At 46.8% G+C, this 20,023-nt stretch overlaps 1 protein-coding gene across 1 annotated transcript in view; it reads left to right on the top strand.

The window, feature by feature from the left end:
• The window catches only part of KIAA0100 (KIAA0100 ortholog), a 32,874-nt gene continuing 12,851 nt past the window's right edge, over nucleotides 1-20,023 (top strand). Inside the window, exons 1-24 of the mRNA XM_011940788.1 lie at nucleotides 1-122; nucleotides 895-1,024; nucleotides 1,427-1,476; nucleotides 1,777-1,924; nucleotides 2,104-2,222; nucleotides 2,440-2,500; nucleotides 2,694-2,883; nucleotides 4,080-4,203; nucleotides 4,741-4,865; nucleotides 5,120-5,187; nucleotides 5,302-5,447; nucleotides 6,114-6,232; nucleotides 6,341-6,504; nucleotides 6,663-6,921; nucleotides 7,584-7,789; nucleotides 9,425-10,517; nucleotides 10,950-11,141; nucleotides 11,285-11,487; nucleotides 11,635-11,753; nucleotides 11,874-12,094; nucleotides 12,788-12,978; nucleotides 13,109-13,208; nucleotides 13,351-13,553; nucleotides 16,515-16,809. Coding sequence (XP_011796178.1) covers nucleotides 55-122; nucleotides 895-1,024; nucleotides 1,427-1,476; nucleotides 1,777-1,924; nucleotides 2,104-2,222; nucleotides 2,440-2,500; nucleotides 2,694-2,883; nucleotides 4,080-4,203; nucleotides 4,741-4,865; nucleotides 5,120-5,187; nucleotides 5,302-5,447; nucleotides 6,114-6,232; nucleotides 6,341-6,504; nucleotides 6,663-6,921; nucleotides 7,584-7,789; nucleotides 9,425-10,517; nucleotides 10,950-11,141; nucleotides 11,285-11,487; nucleotides 11,635-11,753; nucleotides 11,874-12,094; nucleotides 12,788-12,978; nucleotides 13,109-13,208; nucleotides 13,351-13,553; nucleotides 16,515-16,809 — 4,594 coding nt within the window. The 5' untranslated portion in view covers nucleotides 1-54. The remainder of the gene's footprint in view (nucleotides 123-894; nucleotides 1,025-1,426; nucleotides 1,477-1,776; nucleotides 1,925-2,103; nucleotides 2,223-2,439; nucleotides 2,501-2,693; nucleotides 2,884-4,079; nucleotides 4,204-4,740; nucleotides 4,866-5,119; nucleotides 5,188-5,301; nucleotides 5,448-6,113; nucleotides 6,233-6,340; nucleotides 6,505-6,662; nucleotides 6,922-7,583; nucleotides 7,790-9,424; nucleotides 10,518-10,949; nucleotides 11,142-11,284; nucleotides 11,488-11,634; nucleotides 11,754-11,873; nucleotides 12,095-12,787; nucleotides 12,979-13,108; nucleotides 13,209-13,350; nucleotides 13,554-16,514; nucleotides 16,810-20,023) is intronic.

Here is a 20,023-nt window from a genome sequence, read left to right as displayed (position 1 = left end):
TCGGGGCCCGGCATGGCGGGGGCCTGGGCCAAGCCGGGCCGGACCCGGACCTAAATGCCTCTGCTCTTTTCTGCGCTGTTGGTCTTGCTGCTGGTTGCGCTTAGCGCCCTCTTTCTAGGCCGGTGAGGGGCTCCCAGCGGCGGCGGCGGGAGGGAGGGGGCGGAGAGGAGGAAGAAAGACTGAGGAGGGGGCGCGCGCCTTACTGAGGCGCGGGAGGCAGAGTGGGTAGGGTCGAGGGAGGGGGCGCGCGGCGAGTGGAGGGATCGCAAGGAGGCGCGCGGCCGGAGCTGCCGGGAATGGGCTGCGAGTTGGGGAGACTAAGGAAGCGGGCGGGGCCTGAGGAAATGCTGAAGCCAGGAACTGAATAGGAGTGTGAGGAAGGGGCTTGATTCAGTGGCCTCCCTTTCCCCCTCCACCCGCCCCTGAATGTCCTCTTAGCTTAGCGCGAAGGGCACCTGCAGCATCGGTCTGGGGAGAACAGCATTCGAGCTGCTGGGTCTGACCTCAAAGTGCCTTCTCACGGATACCTGTCTGGAGGCTGAGGACAGGAGACAGAGACCCTCTAGGGAGTGTGATGGCACAACTAACAGCCGCCTCCGCTTTGACTCCTGCTGGAGCCTTCTTTCTCTGCCTCTGGGATTCCTAACAATTTGAGGGATTTTTTTTTTTGGTCTCCAACTTAGAGGGTGGAGTTTCTGGTTTCATCTGGGTGGAGGGGTCAGTCGGGAACTAGGATCTTGATCAGCGTGACTGAATGTATATGACAGAGTGGTGCTTTAGAAGAAAGGAGAGTTGTTCAGATCCAGTTTCAGGACACGACCTTTTGCAAGGCAAGGGGTGAGGGAAACCATCATTGGAAGAAGGTTCTATGAATTAACAGGAATTTTTCTGCAGGTGGCTTGTGGTCCGGTTGGCCACCAAGTGGTGTCAGCGGAAGCTGCAGGCGGAGCTAAAGATTGGCTCCTTCCGCTTTTTTTGGATCCAGAATGTCAGTCTTAAGTTTCAGCAACACCAGCAAACAGTGGTGAGTTCTGGGAAACCCTGGATATGTGTGTAGGGTTGATCCAACTGAATTTAAACTCAATTTCCTTTTTTTAAAAAAAGAAATCCTGGTGGCTTTTCTAGTTAATGCCAGCCTTGCCATTTCTTTGCCAAGATGATCTTAGAGCTAGTTGGAGAATGCTGGGATTGATGCAAATTGTTCAGTTAAAAATGTTTACAGGACACAGAGTGTCCAGGGCACATAACAAAGATACAGAAAAAAGATAACAGGAAATTGAAGAGTTTACTGTTCTAATGTAAGAGGGGATTCAAGACAACATGCCTATGAAAGAGAAATTCTAATAATCCAGAACCTTTCCTGGCTTGTCAAGCTGCTCGTTGCTGTTTAGCAGCTAGCACACAGCTTTCTCTCTCACTGTTTTAGGAAATTGATAACCTGTGGATTTCCAGCAAACTCCTTAGCCATGATCTTCCGTGAGTACCCTATATTTTCACTTCTCCCCTAAAGGAGTATTTTGGAGTTGGTGTTTATAGAGTGAGACTCTTCTACAGAGGCCTCACAATCCAAGGAGGAAGGGAGGTTGTTGCTGAAGTCTTCCTGTTAGCCTGGGTGCTATTATCTTGTGAGACAGATATTGATAACTGCTATGAAACTGATCTCTGTGATTTGAGCTATATTTCTAGGAAGGATGAGAAAGTGCATGGGAGGGTGGGGAATAGATTGCTATGGGAGGGATGGACCTAGTGGCAGTGAGATATTTCTCTTCTGGGCAGACACTATGTGGCATTGTGCTTTGGAGAAGTGCGTATCAGAACGGACCTACAGAAAGTTTCTGGCCTGTCTGCCCCATTCTCCCAGAGCGCTGGGGTGGATCAAAAGGAACTGTCCTTCAGCCCATCCTTATTGAAGATCTTCTGCCAAGTGAGACAACTTCTCCCACTGTCCTGGACTGTACTTTGGCATGGTTGACTTTGGAGTTATGGGTAGATTTTTCTACTATTTTTAGGGCATAATGCTAAGAGCTGCCCCTCTTTCTCATCTGGAAGGGAAGGGCAGTTCCTTAACGTTAATTATTATTCATCCTTGCTTCTTCCTTCCAGCTATTCTCCATTCATGTAGATGCTATAAACATCATGGTTCTCAAGGTGGATACTTCTGAGTCCTTATGGCATATTCAGATCAGTAGAAGCAGATTTCTTTTGGATAGTGATGGGAAAAGGTAAGCACCGGGGAGCAGAGGATCTAGCCGTCCCATTCTTGCCTTAGAGTTGCTTCAGGGCCTCCTTATCAAGGTTTTAAGTTCTCATTCTGTGCAGTTTGAGGAGATGCTAAGATTAGACATTTCCACTTGCTTTGTCCCTTCTAGCCAACAGAGCTTGACTGGAGGTAAATGGTGAGGAAAGGGGCCAAGTGCTCTTAATTTTTTCCTTTCCCAGGCTCATCTGTGAGGTGAGCTTATGTAAGATCAACAGCAAAGTTCTAAAGAGTGGTCAGCTGGTAAGTATACCATGATCATTCAGATGCCTCATTTCCTCCTGGGCATAAAGTGTAAAGGAACTTAGGGCTTATATTCTGGGTTCTGTGACCTTAGGGGATTCCCTCAAGTCAGTACCCAGTGTTCCAGATCACATTTTGACCTAAAACTTCCAAACCTTCTTACATACACCTTAGAGGCTTATCATCCCCACAGGAGGACACCTGCCTAGTGGAGCTCTCACTGGCCCTGGACCTGTGTCTCAAGGTGGGCATTAGCAGTCGGCATCTCACGGCTATCACTGTGGATGTGTGGACACTCCATGCTGAGCTGCATGAGGGCCTCTTCCAGAGCCAATTGCTGTGCCAGGGCCCAAGCCTAGCATCTAAGCCTGTTCCCTGTTCAGGTAAAGCCGCAGTCATTGACCTTCTTGACTGCCTTGTTCTCAGGGATTGTTTTGGAAGTAGAAAAAAATAGTGGTCTCACTACTTACTTAGATGTGATTCACTAGTCACCATGAACTTTGACCGTAAGGATAGTTAGAGGAAATAGGGCATTTGCTTGTGCTGAGTGGCAGAACTAACATTGAGTGGGCACCTGTCATGAGTTAGGCTTGTACTATGGGTGTTTTTTTTTCTTTCTTTTTTTTTTTTTTAAAGACGGAGTCTTGCTTTGTCGCCAGGCTAGAGTGCAATGACATGTTCTCGGCTCACTGCAACCTCTACCTTCCGGGTTCAAGCAATTCTCCTGCCTCAGTCTCCTGAGTAGCTGGGATTACAGGCGCCTGCCACCATGCCTGGCTAATTTTTGTATTTTTTAGCAGAGACAGGGTTTCACCGTGTTAGCCAGGATGGTCTCGATCTCCTGACCTCGTGATCCACCCACCTCTGCCTCCCAAAGTGCTGGGATTACAGGCGTGAGCCATCGTGCCTGGCCTGGTACTATGTGTTTTATATACAGTTGACCATTGAACAACACAGGTTTGAGCTGTGTGGATCCACTTATATGTGGATTTTTTTCAGTAAATACAGTTTGCTCTCCATATGTGTGTGTTGTGCATCCACAACCAAATGTGAATGGAAAATGCAATATTTGCAGGATATGAAACTCACTGATATGGAGGGCTGACTTTTTGTATACACGAGTTCCCATAGGGACAACTGCTGGACTTGAGTATGTGTGGACTTTGGTATCTGCAGGGGGTCCTGGAACAAAAGCTCCAAGGACACCAAGGGATGACTGTATATTCTCTCACTAAATCCTCAGCACTTCACAAATAAGGAAACTGAAGCCTAGGAAGGTTAGCTAGGTAACTTGACTGAAGTCATACAGCTAGTCAGTAGTAAAAATGAGATTTAAATTATTTGGCCCTAAGGTCCACATTCTTTTCATTTACCAACCTGCTCCTTGTACTCCTTAGGTTTTTAGAGACTGGAGAAGTACAGCAGGTGCCTGGATCTCTGGGGCATTCGCCTTGTGGTCCATCCAGCTTAGGCATTTGCTTAGCCTACTTTATGTGGGAGGATTTGGCCATAGAGGCCAGGGCATTTCGGGAGAATGTTAAGAATTGATGGTCCTTGTGTTGTTCATTCATGTTTTCAGAGGTGACAGAGGACTTGGTTGAGCCTACTCTGCCTGGCCTGTTCCTCCTCCAGCAGCTGCCAGACCAGGTCAAGGTTAAGATGGAGAACACAAGCGTGGTATTGTCCATGAATAGTCAAAAGAGGTGAGGTCTCTCCCGACACAGAAGATGGGAGAGTGATAGTGGGAGCTGTATGATGGTATCTCTATAACCAGCCTAGTAGTTGCTGAGCTTGTCTATGGGGAGAAAGGAAGTAGAAATGGTTACATCCATGTAGTGTGGGAAGAATAAAAAAAAAAAATTATTACTAGTTTTGAGATGGAGTCTTGCCCTGTTGCCCAGGCCTGAGTACAGTGGTCCGATCTTGGCTCGCTGCAACCTACGCCTCCCAGGTTCAAGCGATTCTCCTGCCTCAGCCTCCCAAGTAGCTGGGACTATAGGCGCGTGCCACCATGCCTGGCTAATTTTTTGTATTTTAGTAGAGGTGGGGTTTCACTGTGTTGGCCAGGATGGTCTCGGTCTGCTGACCTCGTGATCCCCCTGCCTTGGCCTCCCAAAGTGCTGGGATTACAGGCGTGAGCCACTGCACCGGCCAAAAAATAATTATTTTTAAAAAATAAAAATAAAATAACTAGGAATGGCATTTCACATCTTCCTGAGCCAGAATCTTTCTCGGTCCAGGCACCTGACTTGGACTTTGAAGCTGCTGCAGTTCCTGTACCACCGTGATGAGGATCAGCTGCCTCTTCGAAGCTTCACAGCAAACTCTGATATGGCACAGATGAGCACTGAACTCCTGCTGGAAGGTTCATGGGTTGGGGTACTGGTACTGAGCGAGAATGGGAGGACTAGATACTCTCTTTGCTCATGCCCCATGTGGACTCCTAATCTAATCTCAGTGTAACTGGGGAGCGGAAGGAGGGAACATACAGAGAGGAAATAGCCCCAGCTCACAAGTTTTGATGACAGTCTGTTTATCCCTTTGCTGGCTTCTGACCCTCTCCCAGTTTCTCTTGCCCTTCCAGTGCTCTCCTCTGATCTGTCCTCTCGCCTCTTACAGATGGGTTGTTGCTGTCTCAGAGTCGCCAGCGCATTGTCTGCCTCAGCTCCCTCAAGGCTAATGTGCAGGTGTGATGATTGTGGTACCAAGAATTGTTCCTTTCTCTACTTTCCCGCTACATTATTGCATTATGAGTTTGTGAAATAAAACCCAAGCCCACAGTTCTGGTCTTCTTATTTCAGGTGACCACCATTGACCTCTCAGCCTCCCTAGTTCTGAATACTTGCATCATTCACTACCGGCACCAGGAATTCTCTCACTGGCTGCACCTGCTAACACTGGAAACCCAAGGGTCAAATTCACCTGTTCTTAAGCAAAGGAAAAAAAGGTCAGTCTGATCTTTTTCAGCCACCATCTTATCAGTTGGATTCCCTGGGATTCTTTTGGTCCAAAGTGGCATCTTGTGTTAAATATGTATTTGGTTGTTTGACCTCAAATCTGAGTCTCAACAGCAATCCTGTTTTATGTATCTTTCCTATTAGACTAGACTCCTTGATGGCAGAATGTTGTCCTCTTTGTTTTTATGTCCTCGGTGCTTAGCATAGTGTTTTATACAGAATAAATGTTTGTTGAACTGAACTTAAATGATAAGGAATGTCTTTGTCTTGTCTGCCTTAGATTGTAAGGTGGCAGTCATGTCTGTGTGTAGTGCTTCTATTGTGCTGCACAGAGAACTTAAGGTTATGGTTTAGAAGTGATGCTTGGTTATTTTAGGTTCAAGCATATGATATTGCTGGTGTTCATTGTATTTGGCCTATGAAAATGACAATTTTATGTGAGTCAACCTAATATCTTTCTGGGGTTCCTGCAGATTACCGTTAAGAGTAGCAATAAACTGATGAGTTCAGCCTTTTATCTTCTAGGTGTATCCCATCCTAAGAATCACAATAAAACTCTAAATTCTCACCCTGATTTGAAGAGCTTCAGAAACTATTCCATGATAGGAAGCTGCAGTTCTTTTCTTACCAAACAATGATGTCTTGTCCCTATGCAGAACCTTCCCCCAAATCCTGGCTCCCGTCATCTTTAGCACCTCCATCTCCAATGTCAACATTTCCATTCAACTTGGAGATACACCGCCTTTTGCCTTGGGATTCAATTCTATCTGTCTGGGTAAGGCTCTCAGATGGAAAAGGAACAAGAATCTGTCCATTAATGCAGCTAGGCCCAATTCATGGCCACAGTGGTTCCATGCAATCCCTCTTTCTCACTTTTGTTCAGATTACCAGCACCTCAGGCCACAAAGCATCCATCAGCGGGGTGTCCTGACTGTGGACCACCTCTGCTGGCGTGTGGGCAGTGACTCCCACATTCAGCGGGCACCACACCCACCCAATATGCATGTTTGGGGTGAGGCGCTTGTTCTGGACTCCTTCACACTACAGGTAGGTGGGGGCTTTGGTGAATAGGGGCCTGCACAGCTTTCCTCATCCTGTCATGCATCAGAGCACTGAGCATCCTTTTGGCAGCAGGAAGTGCATTAGGGAATTATAAAACTGTACGCCTCCATACTTCTAATGGGATCCGTCTGCTTCTTCTCTAGGGTAGCTATAACCAGCCTCTGGGCCTGTCCAGCACCCAGTCAGATACCCTCTTTCTTGATTGTACCATTCGAGGACTTCAGGTGGAAGCATCAGATACCTGTGCCCAGTGTCTGTCTCGTATCTTATCCCTGGTGGGTCCACAATCTGGGAAGTCAGCTGTCTCTAGGCACTCTTCATTTGGGGAATCTGTGTCATTACTGTGGAAAGTGGACTTGAAGGTCGAAGACATGAACTTGTTCACCCTTTCTGCCTTGGTTGGTAAGTGGGACAAGGAGTCTATGCTGAAGTGTGCTACTTGGGAGACTGAGGCAGGAAAATCACTTCAACCTGGGAGGCAGAGTTTGCAGTGAGCTGAGATGGCGTCACTGCACTCTATCCTGGGCAAAAGAGGGAGACTCTGTCTCCAAAAAATAAAATAAGTAAATAAATATACTGAAGTGTATAGTGTGTAACCTAAGCAGATTATGTTGGTTTAGTCTGCTGCTTCTCATTTGATGAAGCTGCTGAGCTGGAATTTTTCTGAATTAGAGGCACAAGATGCTTGAAAGTCTTGCATAAATATCAGGCTTCTTGATATTTCTTACGGGCTTATGAAAGGCAAGTACTAAGCAAGACATAAAAAGACAACCTTAATCTAGTCAAGAGAGATCCATATAGCTTTTTATTTCCTTGTGTGTTTAGTTCTAGAGAGTAAATGGTATGTCTCTGTGCAATTTGTAGGAGTTAAGGAACTTCTTTGGCTCTGCCAAATCCAGTTAGGTTAAGAGAGGAAAGGGAAAGTTTCCTTAAAACCTAAGGAATGAACTTCGGGAGGCATGAGGAATAAAGATAATTAAGGGAATAAGTGAGAAAGGTGAGTGAGGACTTTTGTTGCCCTTTAAGAGCTGGGAACCAAGGCTGACGTGGTTTCTGGTTGTTAGGTGCTTCAGAGGTACGACTGGACACCCTGACTATCCTGGGCAGTGCAGAGACCTCCACTGTGGGAATTCAAGGACTTGTGTTAGCGCTGGTGAAATCAGTCATGGAAAAGATGCAACCCTGTTGCAAGGCCCCTGACATCCCTACCCCAGTGCTCAGCCTTTCCATGATCTCCATCACCTATCACAGCAGCATCCGCTCTCTGGAGGTAATGTTCCTGTGGAGAGGTGGGGCCGGGCTGGTTTTTCCCTCAGCTTAAACCCTTTCTCTGTCTTTTCCCAAAACAGAGTCTCACATGTTGCCCAGACTGGTCTTAAACTGCTGGGCTCAAACAGTCCTCCTATCTTGGCCTTCAAAAGTGCTGGGATTAGAGGTGTGAGCCACCACACCCAGCCTCTCTTTTTAACTCATGTTGTGATTTTTTGTAACTCTTATGTTTTTAACTTTTTGTGGAATTTAAAATACATGCAAAACTAGAGAGAATATATAAGCTTCGTATACCAAGATTCAATAATTACCAATTCATGACCAATTTCTTTTAATTATACTCCCACCAATTTCCCCTGCCTCAGGCTCTGGGATTATTTTGAAGTAAATAAGTAGGTATCAGACATATATAATTTCAACTATAAATGTTTCACTGTGCATCTCTGAAAAATAAGGGGCTTTTTAAAAATAATGATCTGGTGTCATTTTGCTGAAGCCCTCAGCCCATCAAAAGACTGGAAGGAGTCAGACAATAGAGGCAGTGGCAGGTTTTGAGAGGCTTTCCAGTATCTTTATCCTTAGGGTAACAGATGGACATGGGACCCTCTTAGGAGGAGGGTGGGTGTTTTCTTCTTTGTCAGACTTCACCTTTGGAAACTGAAGAGTTTCCTTTTTAGAGACTAGAACTTGAAAATTTTCTATCCTGGAATTTTACTTTTCTCTGTCCACTTAGCTATTCAGAACTGACTTTGTTTTTATTTTTTATTTTTATTTATTTATTTTATTTTTGAGACGGAGTTTCGCTGCGTTGCCCAGGTTGGAGAGCAGTGGCGCGATCTCAGCTCACTGCAAGCTCCGCCTCCCGGGTTCCCACCATTCTCCTGCCTCAGCCTCCCGAGCAGCTGGGACTAGAGGCGCCCGCCACCACGCCCGGCTAATTTTTTGTATTTTTTTTAGTAGAGACGAGGTTTCACCATGTTAGCCAGGATAGTCTCAATCTTCTGACCTCGTGATCCACCCGCCTCAGTCTCCCAAAGTGCTGGGATTACAGGCGTGAGCCACTGCGCCCGGCCCCTGACTTTGTTTTTCAAGCTGACAAAGACACTACTCCCTCCTTGATGCATATTTTTACATAAGTCAGCTGCCATATTGACTTGTGTGCTCAGTACTTTATTATGCTATATTTTGAGAATTAAATTGATGTAATCAATTCATGAAACATTTTCAAGTTGACTGTTGCAATGGTTACTAGACAGTGTAGTTGCTGATAGAAAGGTAACTCATAAACAGAAACATGAAGGCAGATGATTTATTGAGTACCTGCTGTCTATACTGAGTGTACTATGGTAGATACCAAAGAATGAAAACACATGGTCTCTATTTTCAGACAATTTAGAATCCAGTTGAGGAGAACTTGAAAAGTGTAAGTGCTCTTAAATGTAAGACACTAACAACTGTTAGCTCAGCACGTTAGTGCTGACAGGAACAAAGCAAGGCAGTAATTAATGTGGTTACACAGGAATAACTTCTGGGTGGAGATGGTTCTTGAGCCAGGTATGCATGTGTCATAATCCTTGCCATCTCTATTGTTTCATGACATGGTAATTGACAGATCCTTTTCTTCTGCTCCCTAAAGGTTCAGTGTGGTGCAGGGCTGACCTTACTTTGGAGTCCCCCAGATCACATGTACCTGTACCAGCATATCCTGGCCACTCTACAGTGCCGAGACCTACTAAGAGCCACTGTGTTTCCTGAGACTGTACCATCCCTTGCACTAGAGACTTCAGGAACCACTTCTGAGCTAGAAGGCTGTACCCCTGAACCATTACCCTCAAAACGGCTGCTAAACCTAACCCTGGAGGTGAGCACAGCCAAACTCACAGCTTTTGTAGCTGAGGACAAGTTCATTACCCTGGCTGCAGAGAGTGTGTCACTGAGCCGGCATGGAGGTTCCTTGCAGGCATACTGTCCAGAGCTGGCAGCTGGCTTTGATGGCAATAGTATCTTCAACTTCAAGGAGGTGGAGGTGCAGCTGCTGCCTGAGCTGGAAGAGATGATCCTTCACCGGAACCCCTTCCCTGCGCTGCAGACCCTTCGGAACCGTGTTTGGCTTCTCTCCCTCGGCTCAGTCTCAGTGGAGTTTCCTTATCAGTATGACTTTTCTCGAACTCTGGATGAGGCTGTGGGAGTTCAGAAGTGGCTGAAGGGACTGCATCGAGGGACTCATGCTTGGGCCTCTCCAGGCCCTGTCCCGCTCCCACCTGATCTACTCTTAAAGGTTCAGCACTTCTCATGGGTTTTCTTGGATGATATTTTTGAGGTGAAACTTCATGATAACTATGAGCTGATGAAGGATGAAAGTAAGGAGAGTGCCAAAAGACTGCAGCTACTGGATGCCAAAGTGGCCGCCCTTCGGAAGCAGCATGGGGAGTTATTGCCTGCCCGCAAAATTGAGGAGCTCTATGCCTCTTTGGAACGCAAAAACATTGAAATCTACATCCAGCGTTCCCGTCGTCTCTATGGCAACACACCCATGCGCCGGGCACTGCTCACTTGGAGCTTAGCAGGGCTAGAGCTGGTAGCTCTGGCAGATGCCTCTTTCCACGGTCCTGAGCATGTGGTAGAACAGGTTCAAGAGCTTGATCCAGGCAGCCCTTTTCCCCCTGAGGGAGTAGATCTTGTCATTCAGTGGTGTCGAATGCTCAAGTGCAATGTCAAGACCTTTCTGGGTAAGTAGTGTTTCCCTTATTTGCAGACCCCGTGTTTGCCCGCTCAGCTCTAGGGAGCTCTCTGAGTGATTTCAGACGAACTAGGTTATATAGTTATATTGGGAACTGTGCTGTTTTGGATAGGTGGAGTGGGATGGGTGGGCTTCCCTTCCCTCTCTTTGTTCCTAAATTTCACCCTGAAATTGCTTATCTAACATAAAGGGAAAGCTAACAGTCATCTTTAAGATTATTGTGTCTCTTGGATCTCAGTGCTATGCCCTTAACCTTTTGCTCCAGGGTCACTGTCATTTTTCAGCTTGCTGTCAACTGCCTGCCCTTGTTCCCTCAATTGACTTTGTAAATACAGATGGGTAAAATAGTGGTGAGGAAAAAGGCCCGAGAGTGCTCAGACTGCCCCTGAGTAGCCAGTGTGTGCCCTTCCTCTGGTAACAGTTCGGATCAGAGACTATCCACGGTACCTATTTGAGATCCGTGACTGGCGGCTGATGGGTCGACTTGTGGGCACCGAGCAGAGTGGTCAGTCTTGTTCCCGTCGGCGTCAGATCTTGCACTTGGGGCTTCCGTGGGGTAACGTGGCAGTGGAGAGGAACATGCCCCCACTCAAATTCTACCATGACTTCCACTGTGAGTAGAGATGGGGCAGTTGGTTTGGCTGAGGGACATTTGTGATGGGTGAAATAGGAGATGAGCTGAGGCCCTTCTGGAGTGAAGAAGGAAGAGAAGGGTAATGTTGTGAACAAGTTATAGCCTTTGTTCCTCTACCCCAGCGGAAATATTCCAGTACACAGTGGTATGGGGCCCATGCTGGGATCCAGCCTGGACACTGATTGGCCAGTGTGTGGACCTCTTGACCAAGCCCTCAGCTGACCCCAGCCCACCTTTGCCCTGGTGGGACAAGAGCCGTCTTTTGTTCCATGGAGACTGGCACATGGACATTGAACAGGCGAACCTGCACCAGCTGGCCACTGAGGTGAGGGGTGTCTTGATACTTTTTTCCTATCGGGATAATATGGTTGAGGCCTGTATAGCACATGTGGGAAGAGAGAAAGGTGCTGATACGGGAGATGAGGATGGTTTTCTTACCTATATCTCACCAAGTTCTTGGGGGTGGTCATAGGATCCATACAACACAACTGAAAATATGCACTGGGAGTGGAGCCACCTGTCTTTCCATTGGAAACCTGGTCAGTTTGTGTTCAAGGGTGACTTGGATATCAACGTGAGAACAGCCTCTAAGTGAGTAGAGTGAGGGGAGGGTCCTCCATGGGGTGAGGGACTAAGGTTGGAGGGAGGGGGAAGAGCCAAGGGGAAGTGAGTGACCAGGGCACTGAGGGCTGGGGCTCCGTTGTGAGGCAGGTATGACGACTGCTGCTTCCTTCACCTGCCTGACCTCTGCATGACACTGGACCTGCAGTGGCTGTGCCATGGGAATCCCCATGATCACCATAGTGTCACTCTGCGGGCCCCAGAGTTCCTGCCTGAGGTGCCCTTGGGCCAGCTTCATGACTCCTACCGGGCCTTTCGCTCGGAGAACCTCAATCTCTCCATCAAGATGGATCTGACTCGGCACAGTGGAAGTGAGGCTTGGGCCTGGGGTAGTGGGGAGGAAGGGCTGGGAGGGCAGGCATGGACACTGGGGACTTTAGCTTGACCCTCTGGGAAGGGGAGGGGAGAAGGGCAAGGGAGAATCTAGGTTAGGACCTTTTTTTTTTTTTGTGGGGAAAGGGTTGGTGTCTTAGACCTTTTTGGCTGCTATAATAATAATACCACAAGTTTGGTAGCTTATAAACAACAAACGTTTATCTCTCACAGTTCTGGAGGCTTGAAAGTCCAAGATCAAAGAACTGACAAATTCAGTGTCAGTGAGGGCCCATTCCTCATAGATGGTGCCTTTTTGCTGTGTCCTAATATGGTGGAAGGAGTCAGTGAGCTCCCTTGGACCACTTTTAAAAGGGCACTAATCCTATTTACGAAGGCTCCACCCTCATGGTCTAGTGACCTCCCAGAGGCCCACTTCTTAACATCATCACCTTAGGGGTTAGTATTTCAACATGAATTTTGGGGAGATGCAAACATTTAGACCATAGCAGTAGGGGAAAGCAGAGAGCTTAGATCCTTGAAAGAAGAGGGAGTGGGGGATGCTGAATGTGAGGCTAGGTGCTGTTTGGATTTTGGATTTTTAAACTTCTACAACCTGCAGCAAGGGAAGGATTTAGCTTTACCTCTGTGTTTCATCCATAACTAGGAAATGTCTGTCCTTCCCTTTGCAGCAATATCCCAACCCCGAATTCTGCTATATAGTAGTACCCTGCGCTGGATGCAGAACTTCTGGGCAACTTGGACTAGTGTCACAAGGCCTATCTGCAGGGGAAAGCTCTTCAATAACCTGAAACCCAGCAAGAAGAAACTTGGTCAGCACTATAAGCAACTTTCCTATACAGCCCTCTTTCCCCAGCTGCAGGTAAGGCACTGATGTCCCTGCTGACGTCTTCACTTTATTCTGCTTCTAGTTTTCTTGTTTCTCATACTGAGTCCCTTAATCATCCCTCTCATGCCATCCTTTGTTCAGTGTTATGCTCTCTTGTTGCCAGGTACATTATTGGGCCTCATTTGCCCAGCAACGGGGCATCCAGATTGAGTGCAGTCAGGGCCATGTCTTTACTCGGGGTACTCAGCGGCTTATACCTCAAGGTAAAATCAAAGAGTCCTTTCATTTCTCTTCTCCCGTTCCTTGTTGTTTTTCCCTTTCTCAGTTCCATTCCCCTCCTCCATCTCTGTCTTACGCTATCCTCTGAACTGGTCAGCATGGTCTCTTTGTGCCTCTTTTTCTCAGCAGGCACAGTGATGCGGCGCCTTATCTCTGATTGGAGTGTTACCCAGATGGTGAGTGACCTAAGTCAGGTGACCGTTCACCTGATGGCCTCACCCACTGAAGAGAATGCTGATCACTGTCTTGATCCCTTGATAACAAAGACCCACCTGCTGAGCTTATCCTCCCTCACCTACCAACGGCATAGCAATCGCACAGCCGAGGAGGTACTGCCTGACACAGTTTCTTTATTACCTTATTTGTATTAGTAGGTATTTCAGCCTACTTGGACTGCCATAACAAAATACCAGAGACTGGGAGGCTTATATAACAAAAATTTATTTATCAGTTTTGGAGACTGGGAAGTCCAAGATTAGGATGCCTGCATGGTTGGGTTCTGGTGAGGGCTGTCTTCTTGGCTTGCAGATGACTGCCTTGTCTCTGTCCTCACATGGCAGAGAGGGAGAGAGAGCACAAGTGTGCATGAGTGCTCTGGTTTCTCTTATTGTAAAAGCACTAATTCTGTCATGAGTGCCCCACTCTCATGATCTCATGTCATTACCTCCCAAAGGCCCATCTCCAGATACCATTATATTGGGGGTTAGGACTTCAACATGTGAATTTGGGGGGAACACAATAGAGTCCATAGGAGTAGGTTGCAGGCGAAGTCCCTGGTAATGTTTCTCATTATATTCCAAGCATGTATGTCATTACTTTATGACAGACTCACTTGGTTTAGCTGTATCAGCATCCCTCTTTTCAAAAATACCTTTTCTTTCTCTCCTAAAAATAGTATCTTACTCTTTAGGAAATAGAGTAAAATTTTTTCCTAACACTGAAAAAAAATTGGTACGGACTTTTCCCCCAATTAGGGAAGGATTTTAAGTTGAAATTCTCAAGTCATTTAAAATACAGTCAGGGAGGGCTGGGTGCGGTGTCTCATGTCTGTAATCCCAGCACTTTGGGAGGCCGAGGCGGATGGATCATTTGAAATCATGAGCTCGAGACCAACCTGACCAACATGTTGAAACCCTGTCTCTGCTAAAAAAACAAAAAAATTAGCTGGGAATGGTGGTGCATGCCGGTAGTCCCGGCTACTCGGGAGGCTGAGGCAGGAGAATCTCTTGAACCTGGGAGGTGGAGGTTGCAGAGAGCCGAGGTCGCACCACTGCACTCCAAGCTGGGCGACAGAGCAAGATGCTGTCTCCAAAATACAAACAAAACAAAACAAAACAAATAAAATACAGTGGGGGCTGGGCTCAGTGGCTCACGTCTGTAATCCCAACACTTTGGGAGGCTGAAGCAGGTGGATTGCTCGAGCTCAGGAGTTTGAGACCAGCCTGGGCAACATGTGGAAACCCTGTCTCTACCAAAAATACAAAAAATTATCTGGGTGTGGTGGCATGTGCCTGTGATCCCAGCTACTCGGGAAGCTGAGGTGGAAAGATGGCTAGAGTCTCGGAAATCTAGGCTGCAGTGAGCCGTGATCGTGCCACTGTACTCCAACCTGGGTGACAGAGTGAGACCCCATCTCAAAAATAAATAAATAGGCAAGGTGTGTTGATGGCTAATGCCTGTTATCCCAGCACTCTGGGAGGCCAGGGTGGGTGGATCCCTTGAAGTCAAGAGTTTCAGACTAACCTGGGCAACGTGGTGAAACCCTGTCTCTACAAAAAATACAAAAAAATTAGCCAGGCATGGTGGCGTGCACCTGTCGTCCCAGCTACTCAGGAGGCTGAGGTGGGAGGATAGTTTGAGCCCAAGAGGCAGAGGTTGTGAGCCAGGATTGCACCATTGAGGCTGGGTGCGGTGGCTCACACCTGTAATCCCTACACTTTGGGAGGCTGAGGCAGATGGATCACTCGAGGTCAGGAGTTTGAGACCAGACTGGCCAACATGGTGGAACCCTGTCTCTACTAAAAATACAAAAATTAGGCCAGGTGTAGTGGCTCACATCTGTAATCCCATCACTTTGGGGTGCCAAAGTGGGTGGATCATTTGAGGACAGGAGTTTGAGACCAGCTTGGCCAATATGGTGAAACCCTGTCTCTACTAAAAAATACAAAAATTTGCTGGGCGTGGTGGCGGGTGCCTGTAATCCCAGCTACTTGAGAGGCTGAGGCAGGAAAATCTCTTGAACCCGGAAAGTGGAGGTTGCAGCCAGCCAAGATCGTACCACTGCACTTCAGCCTGGGTGACAGAGTGAGACTTTATTTCAAAAAAAAAAATATATAAATAAATAAATAAATAAATAAGCCAGGTGTGGTAGCACATGCCTGTAATCCCAGGTGCTTGGAGACTGAAGCATGAGAATCGCTTGAACCCGGGAGGCGGAGGTTGCAGTTAGCCAAGATCATGCCACTGCACTCCAGCATGGGTGATGGAGTGACTGTCTCAAAAAAAAAAAAAAAAAAATCACACCACTGCACTTCAGCCTGGGAGACAGAGCCAGATTCTGTCTCAGTTAAATAAACATATTTTAAAAGTAAAATAAAGTGGGGCCAGTCACAATGGCTTGTACCCGTAGTTCCAGCTACTTGGGAGACTGAGGCAGAAAGACTGCTTGAAGCCAGGAGTTCAAGACCAGTCTGGGCAAAATAGACTTCCATTTCTCAAAAAAGAATTTTAGAGGAACTCTAAAAACATTTTTTAATAACAAACAAAATGCAGTATGTATAGTTCAAATGTAATATAACACACAAGCCAAGACCACTTAGTTTTTCTTTCTCCAGGATCTGTCTCCCCACCACACCCAGCGAATTTCTTTTCTTTTTTCTTTCTTTCTTTTTTTTTTTTTGAAACCGCATCTCTCGTTGTCACCCGGATTGGAGTGCAGTAGCGTGATCTCGGCTCACTGCAACATCTGCCTCCTAGGTTCAAGTGATTCTCCTGCCTCAGCCTCCTGAGTAGCTGGGTTTACAGGTGCCAGCCACCATGCCCAGCTAATTTTTTGTATTTTTAGTAGAGATGGGGTTTCACCAGGTTGACCAGGTTGGTCTGAAACTCCTGATCTCATGATTTGCCCACTTCAGCCTCCCAAAGTGCTGGGATTATGGGCATGAGCCACGCGGCACCTGGCCAACACGTTTCTTATTCAACAAACTTTTATCACTGCTTTTGTGGAACAGCAGCATTGGGGGCAATTTCCATGCTACCTGAAGCCTTGAAGTCCTTTTCCTGTTTCGTAGGAGCTTTCTACTCGTGATGGGGATCCTACCTTTCATACACATCAGCTACACTTAGTAGATTTACGGATTTCCTGGACAACTACCAATCGAGACATTGCCTTTGGGTTATATGATGGCTACAAAAAGGCAGCTGTACTCAAACGTAATCTCTCTACGGAGGCCCTGAAGGGGTTAAAGATTGATCCACAGATGCCAGCCAAAAAGCCAAAGCGGGGTGTGCCAAGTAGTGCCTCAGCCCCACCTCGTGCTAACACTCCCAGCTTCAGTGGACGGCCTGATAAGGGGTCATCAGGAGGTAAGCTTGGGGAGATGAAACTTTATGGGTTTGGGTTTAGAACATGGATATGGGCTTGGACGAGAGTTTGAAAAGGACTGAGTCATGGCTGCTTCCATCCATGTGCAGAAGTGAAACTATCATTTTTCTTTCTTAGGCCACCTAAGTCTTATATATTAAGTAACAGTGATGTTGGGGCATTAAATGGTCTGGTCCCGTGGCCAGAAGAGAATCAGAAGGAGAGTGATGGAGCCAAAACAAGATGAGTAAGGGAAAGAAACAAAGTGATAAATGCCACAAGAGAGAAATAAAAGAAAATGGGAGTTAACCAGGTGCAGTGGCTCACTCCTGTAATCCCAGCACTTTGGGAGGCTGAGGTCGGTGGGTCACTTGAGGTCAGGAGTTCAAGACCAGCCTGGCCAACATGGCAAAATCCCATCTTTAGTAAAAATAATACAAAAAAAATTAGCCAGGCAGGGTGGCATGTACCTGTAATCCCAGCTACTTGGGAGGCTAAGGCACAAGAATCGCTTGAACCCAGGAAGTGGAGGTGACAGAGCAGGACTCCATCTCAAAAAAAAAAAGAATAAGGTGCCGGGTGTGGTGGCTCACACCTGTAATCCCAGCACTTTGGGAGGCCGAGGTGGGCAGATCACGAGGTCAGGAGATCGAGACCATCCTGGCTAACAGGGTGAAACCCCATGTCTACTAAAAATACAAAAAAATTAGCCAGGCATGGTGGCGGGTGCCTGTAGTCCCAGCTACTTGGGAGGCTGAAGCAGGAGAATGGCGTGAACCCAGGAGGGGAGCTGACAGTAAGCCGAGATCGCACCACTGCACTCCAGCTGGGGTGACAGAGTGAGACTCTATCTCAAAAAAAAAAAAAAAAATGGAGTTACTGCTGACAGGAGTGAAGGGGGGAATACCATCAGGGGAGAGTTGATTGAGGAAGTAGCATTTGAGCCAGGCCCTGAAAGCTTAATATGGTTTGAATATGTAGAAATGGGGTGGAAGGGCAATCAAGGCGGAGGGAATAACCTGAGTAGGAGTAGAGTTTGAAAGCTTAGTGTGTTCAAAGGAGAATCTTGAAAAACCCAAGCTCAAAAGTGTTTTTTCTGTTCTCTCACTCAGAAAGAGTTGACACAGAAGACTTCTGTGACCAAATGTGTGGGAATTTTTTCCCAACCAATAAGCAAGCAATTAATTCTGCAGCAGACACCAGTTGGGTGTCCTTTAATTCAGTTCAATTCTGACACTACCTGGGGACAGCATCAGATGCCAAAGGTTGATGACTCAGTCTCTAAGCCCCCGCCCCTTCCTTCATATGCCAGTCACAGGCTACAGGTTGCTTTATCTGTGCTTCTCACCACCTGGCTATAAACGGGTTCCCACGACCCCCTCCTTGGGTTCAATTAATTTGCTAGAGCAGCTCACAGGACTGAAGGAAACCTGTTTACTGGTTTATTATAAAGGCTATTACAAAGGACACGGATGAAGGGATGCATAGTGCGAGGTATGGGAAGTGGTGGGAAGCTTCTATGCCCTCCCCAGGCAGGCATGCTACGCCTCGGGAACCTCTACATGTTCAGCTATCCAGAAGCTCTCCAAATCCTGTCCTTTTGGGTTTTTAATGGAGACTTCATTATGTAGGCATGATTGATAAAACCACTGGCCATTGGTGATTAACTTAGCCTTCAGCCCCTCTCTTCCCAGGAAGTATGTGTGTGATGGGGGTGGGGCTGAAAGTTATAACCCTTTAATCCTGCCTGGGTCTTTCCAGTGACCAGCCACCATCCTGAAGCTACTTAGGGGCTGCCAGCAACCAGTCAACTCAGCATACAAAAAGACATCACTTTGGAGGCACTAATGATTTTAGATTTTGTATGCCAGGGAACAGGGAGGACCAAATATGTATTTCACAGTATCACAGAGAGTAAACAGTCTCTTTTATTTGACAGAAAGAGTGAGAGAAAGGACTGGAAAGGAAAGCTGGGGTAGATCACCAAAGACCTTTCATATAGGGCTAAGGAGTTTTTGGTCCTTGTACAGTAGGCAGTGGTGAACTACTGAATGTTTTTGAATATGGGTGTGTCATCGTTTTATGAAGACAGATCTGGCAGTAGTGTGTAGGAGGATGGGAGAGGAAGAAACGAGGTGGGGAGACAAATTAGGAAACTATTATGGTGTCTCAGTAAGAAGCATTGAGAGCTGGGGCCAGGCACAGTGGCTCACACCTGTAATCCCAGCACTTTGGGAGGCTAAGGGGTGGATCACTTGAAGTCAGGAGTTGGAGACTAGCCTGGCCAACATGGTGAAACCCTGTCTCTAGTAAAAATATAAAAATTAGCCAGGCATGGTGGTGCTATTCGGGAGGCTGAGATGGTAGAATTGCTTGAACCCGGGGGCGGAGGTTACAGTGAGCCAAGATTGCGCCATTGCACTCCAGCCTGGGCAATAAGAGTGAAACTCCATCTCAAGAAAAAAAATAAAAATAAAAATAAAAATAAACATTGAGGGCTAGAACTAGGTAGAGGCAGTGGGAATGGAGATAAGATGGATGGAAACATTATTGTGCATATGAGAGAACTGGCCACTGGTTGGAAGGAGGAGTTAAAGGGAGAAAATTACAACAACTTGATTTTGAGCCCGATGACTGGCATGATGGATCAGAAATAGAGCCTGGGACTAAACAGGTTTGGGGAGGTGTAGGGTTGTTAAGTTCAGATTTGGGCATGCTGAATTTGTGTCACTAGTAGGCTATCAATATAATGTCTAATAAACAGCTGGAAATTAGGGTCTAAAAGCTTAGGGCTATAAAGATAGATATTTGGGAATTTCAGCATAGAGCTAAGAGTTAATGCCAAGGATATTATAATAATTGCTTACTGTGTGGTAGGTACTCTGCAAAATATTTTTATGTATTATGCCATTAAATTTTCTTTTTTCTTTTTTTTTTTTGGGATGGAGTCTTGCTCTGTCACCAGACTGGAGTGCAGTGGCACGATCTTGGCTCACTGCAATCTCCACCTCCTAGATTCACGCTCTTGTCCTACCTCAGCCTCCTGAGTAGCTGGGATTACAGGTGTGCGCCACCACACCTGGCTAATTTTTGTGTTTTTAGTAGAGACAGAGTTTCACCATGTTGGCCAGGATGGTCTCAATATCCGCCCACCTCAGCCTCCCAAAGTGCTGAGATTACAGGCGTGAGCTATCGTGCCTGGCCCCATTAAACTTT

Source organism: Colobus angolensis, unplaced genomic scaffold (assembly GCF_000951035.1).
Source record: "Colobus angolensis palliatus isolate OR3802 unplaced genomic scaffold, Cang.pa_1.0 Scaffold193, whole genome shotgun sequence".
NCBI lineage: Eukaryota > Metazoa > Chordata > Mammalia > Primates > Cercopithecidae > Colobus > Colobus angolensis.
The sequence above is the reverse complement of the archived record's forward strand: the minus strand, read 5'-3'. Positions and strand labels throughout refer to the sequence as shown.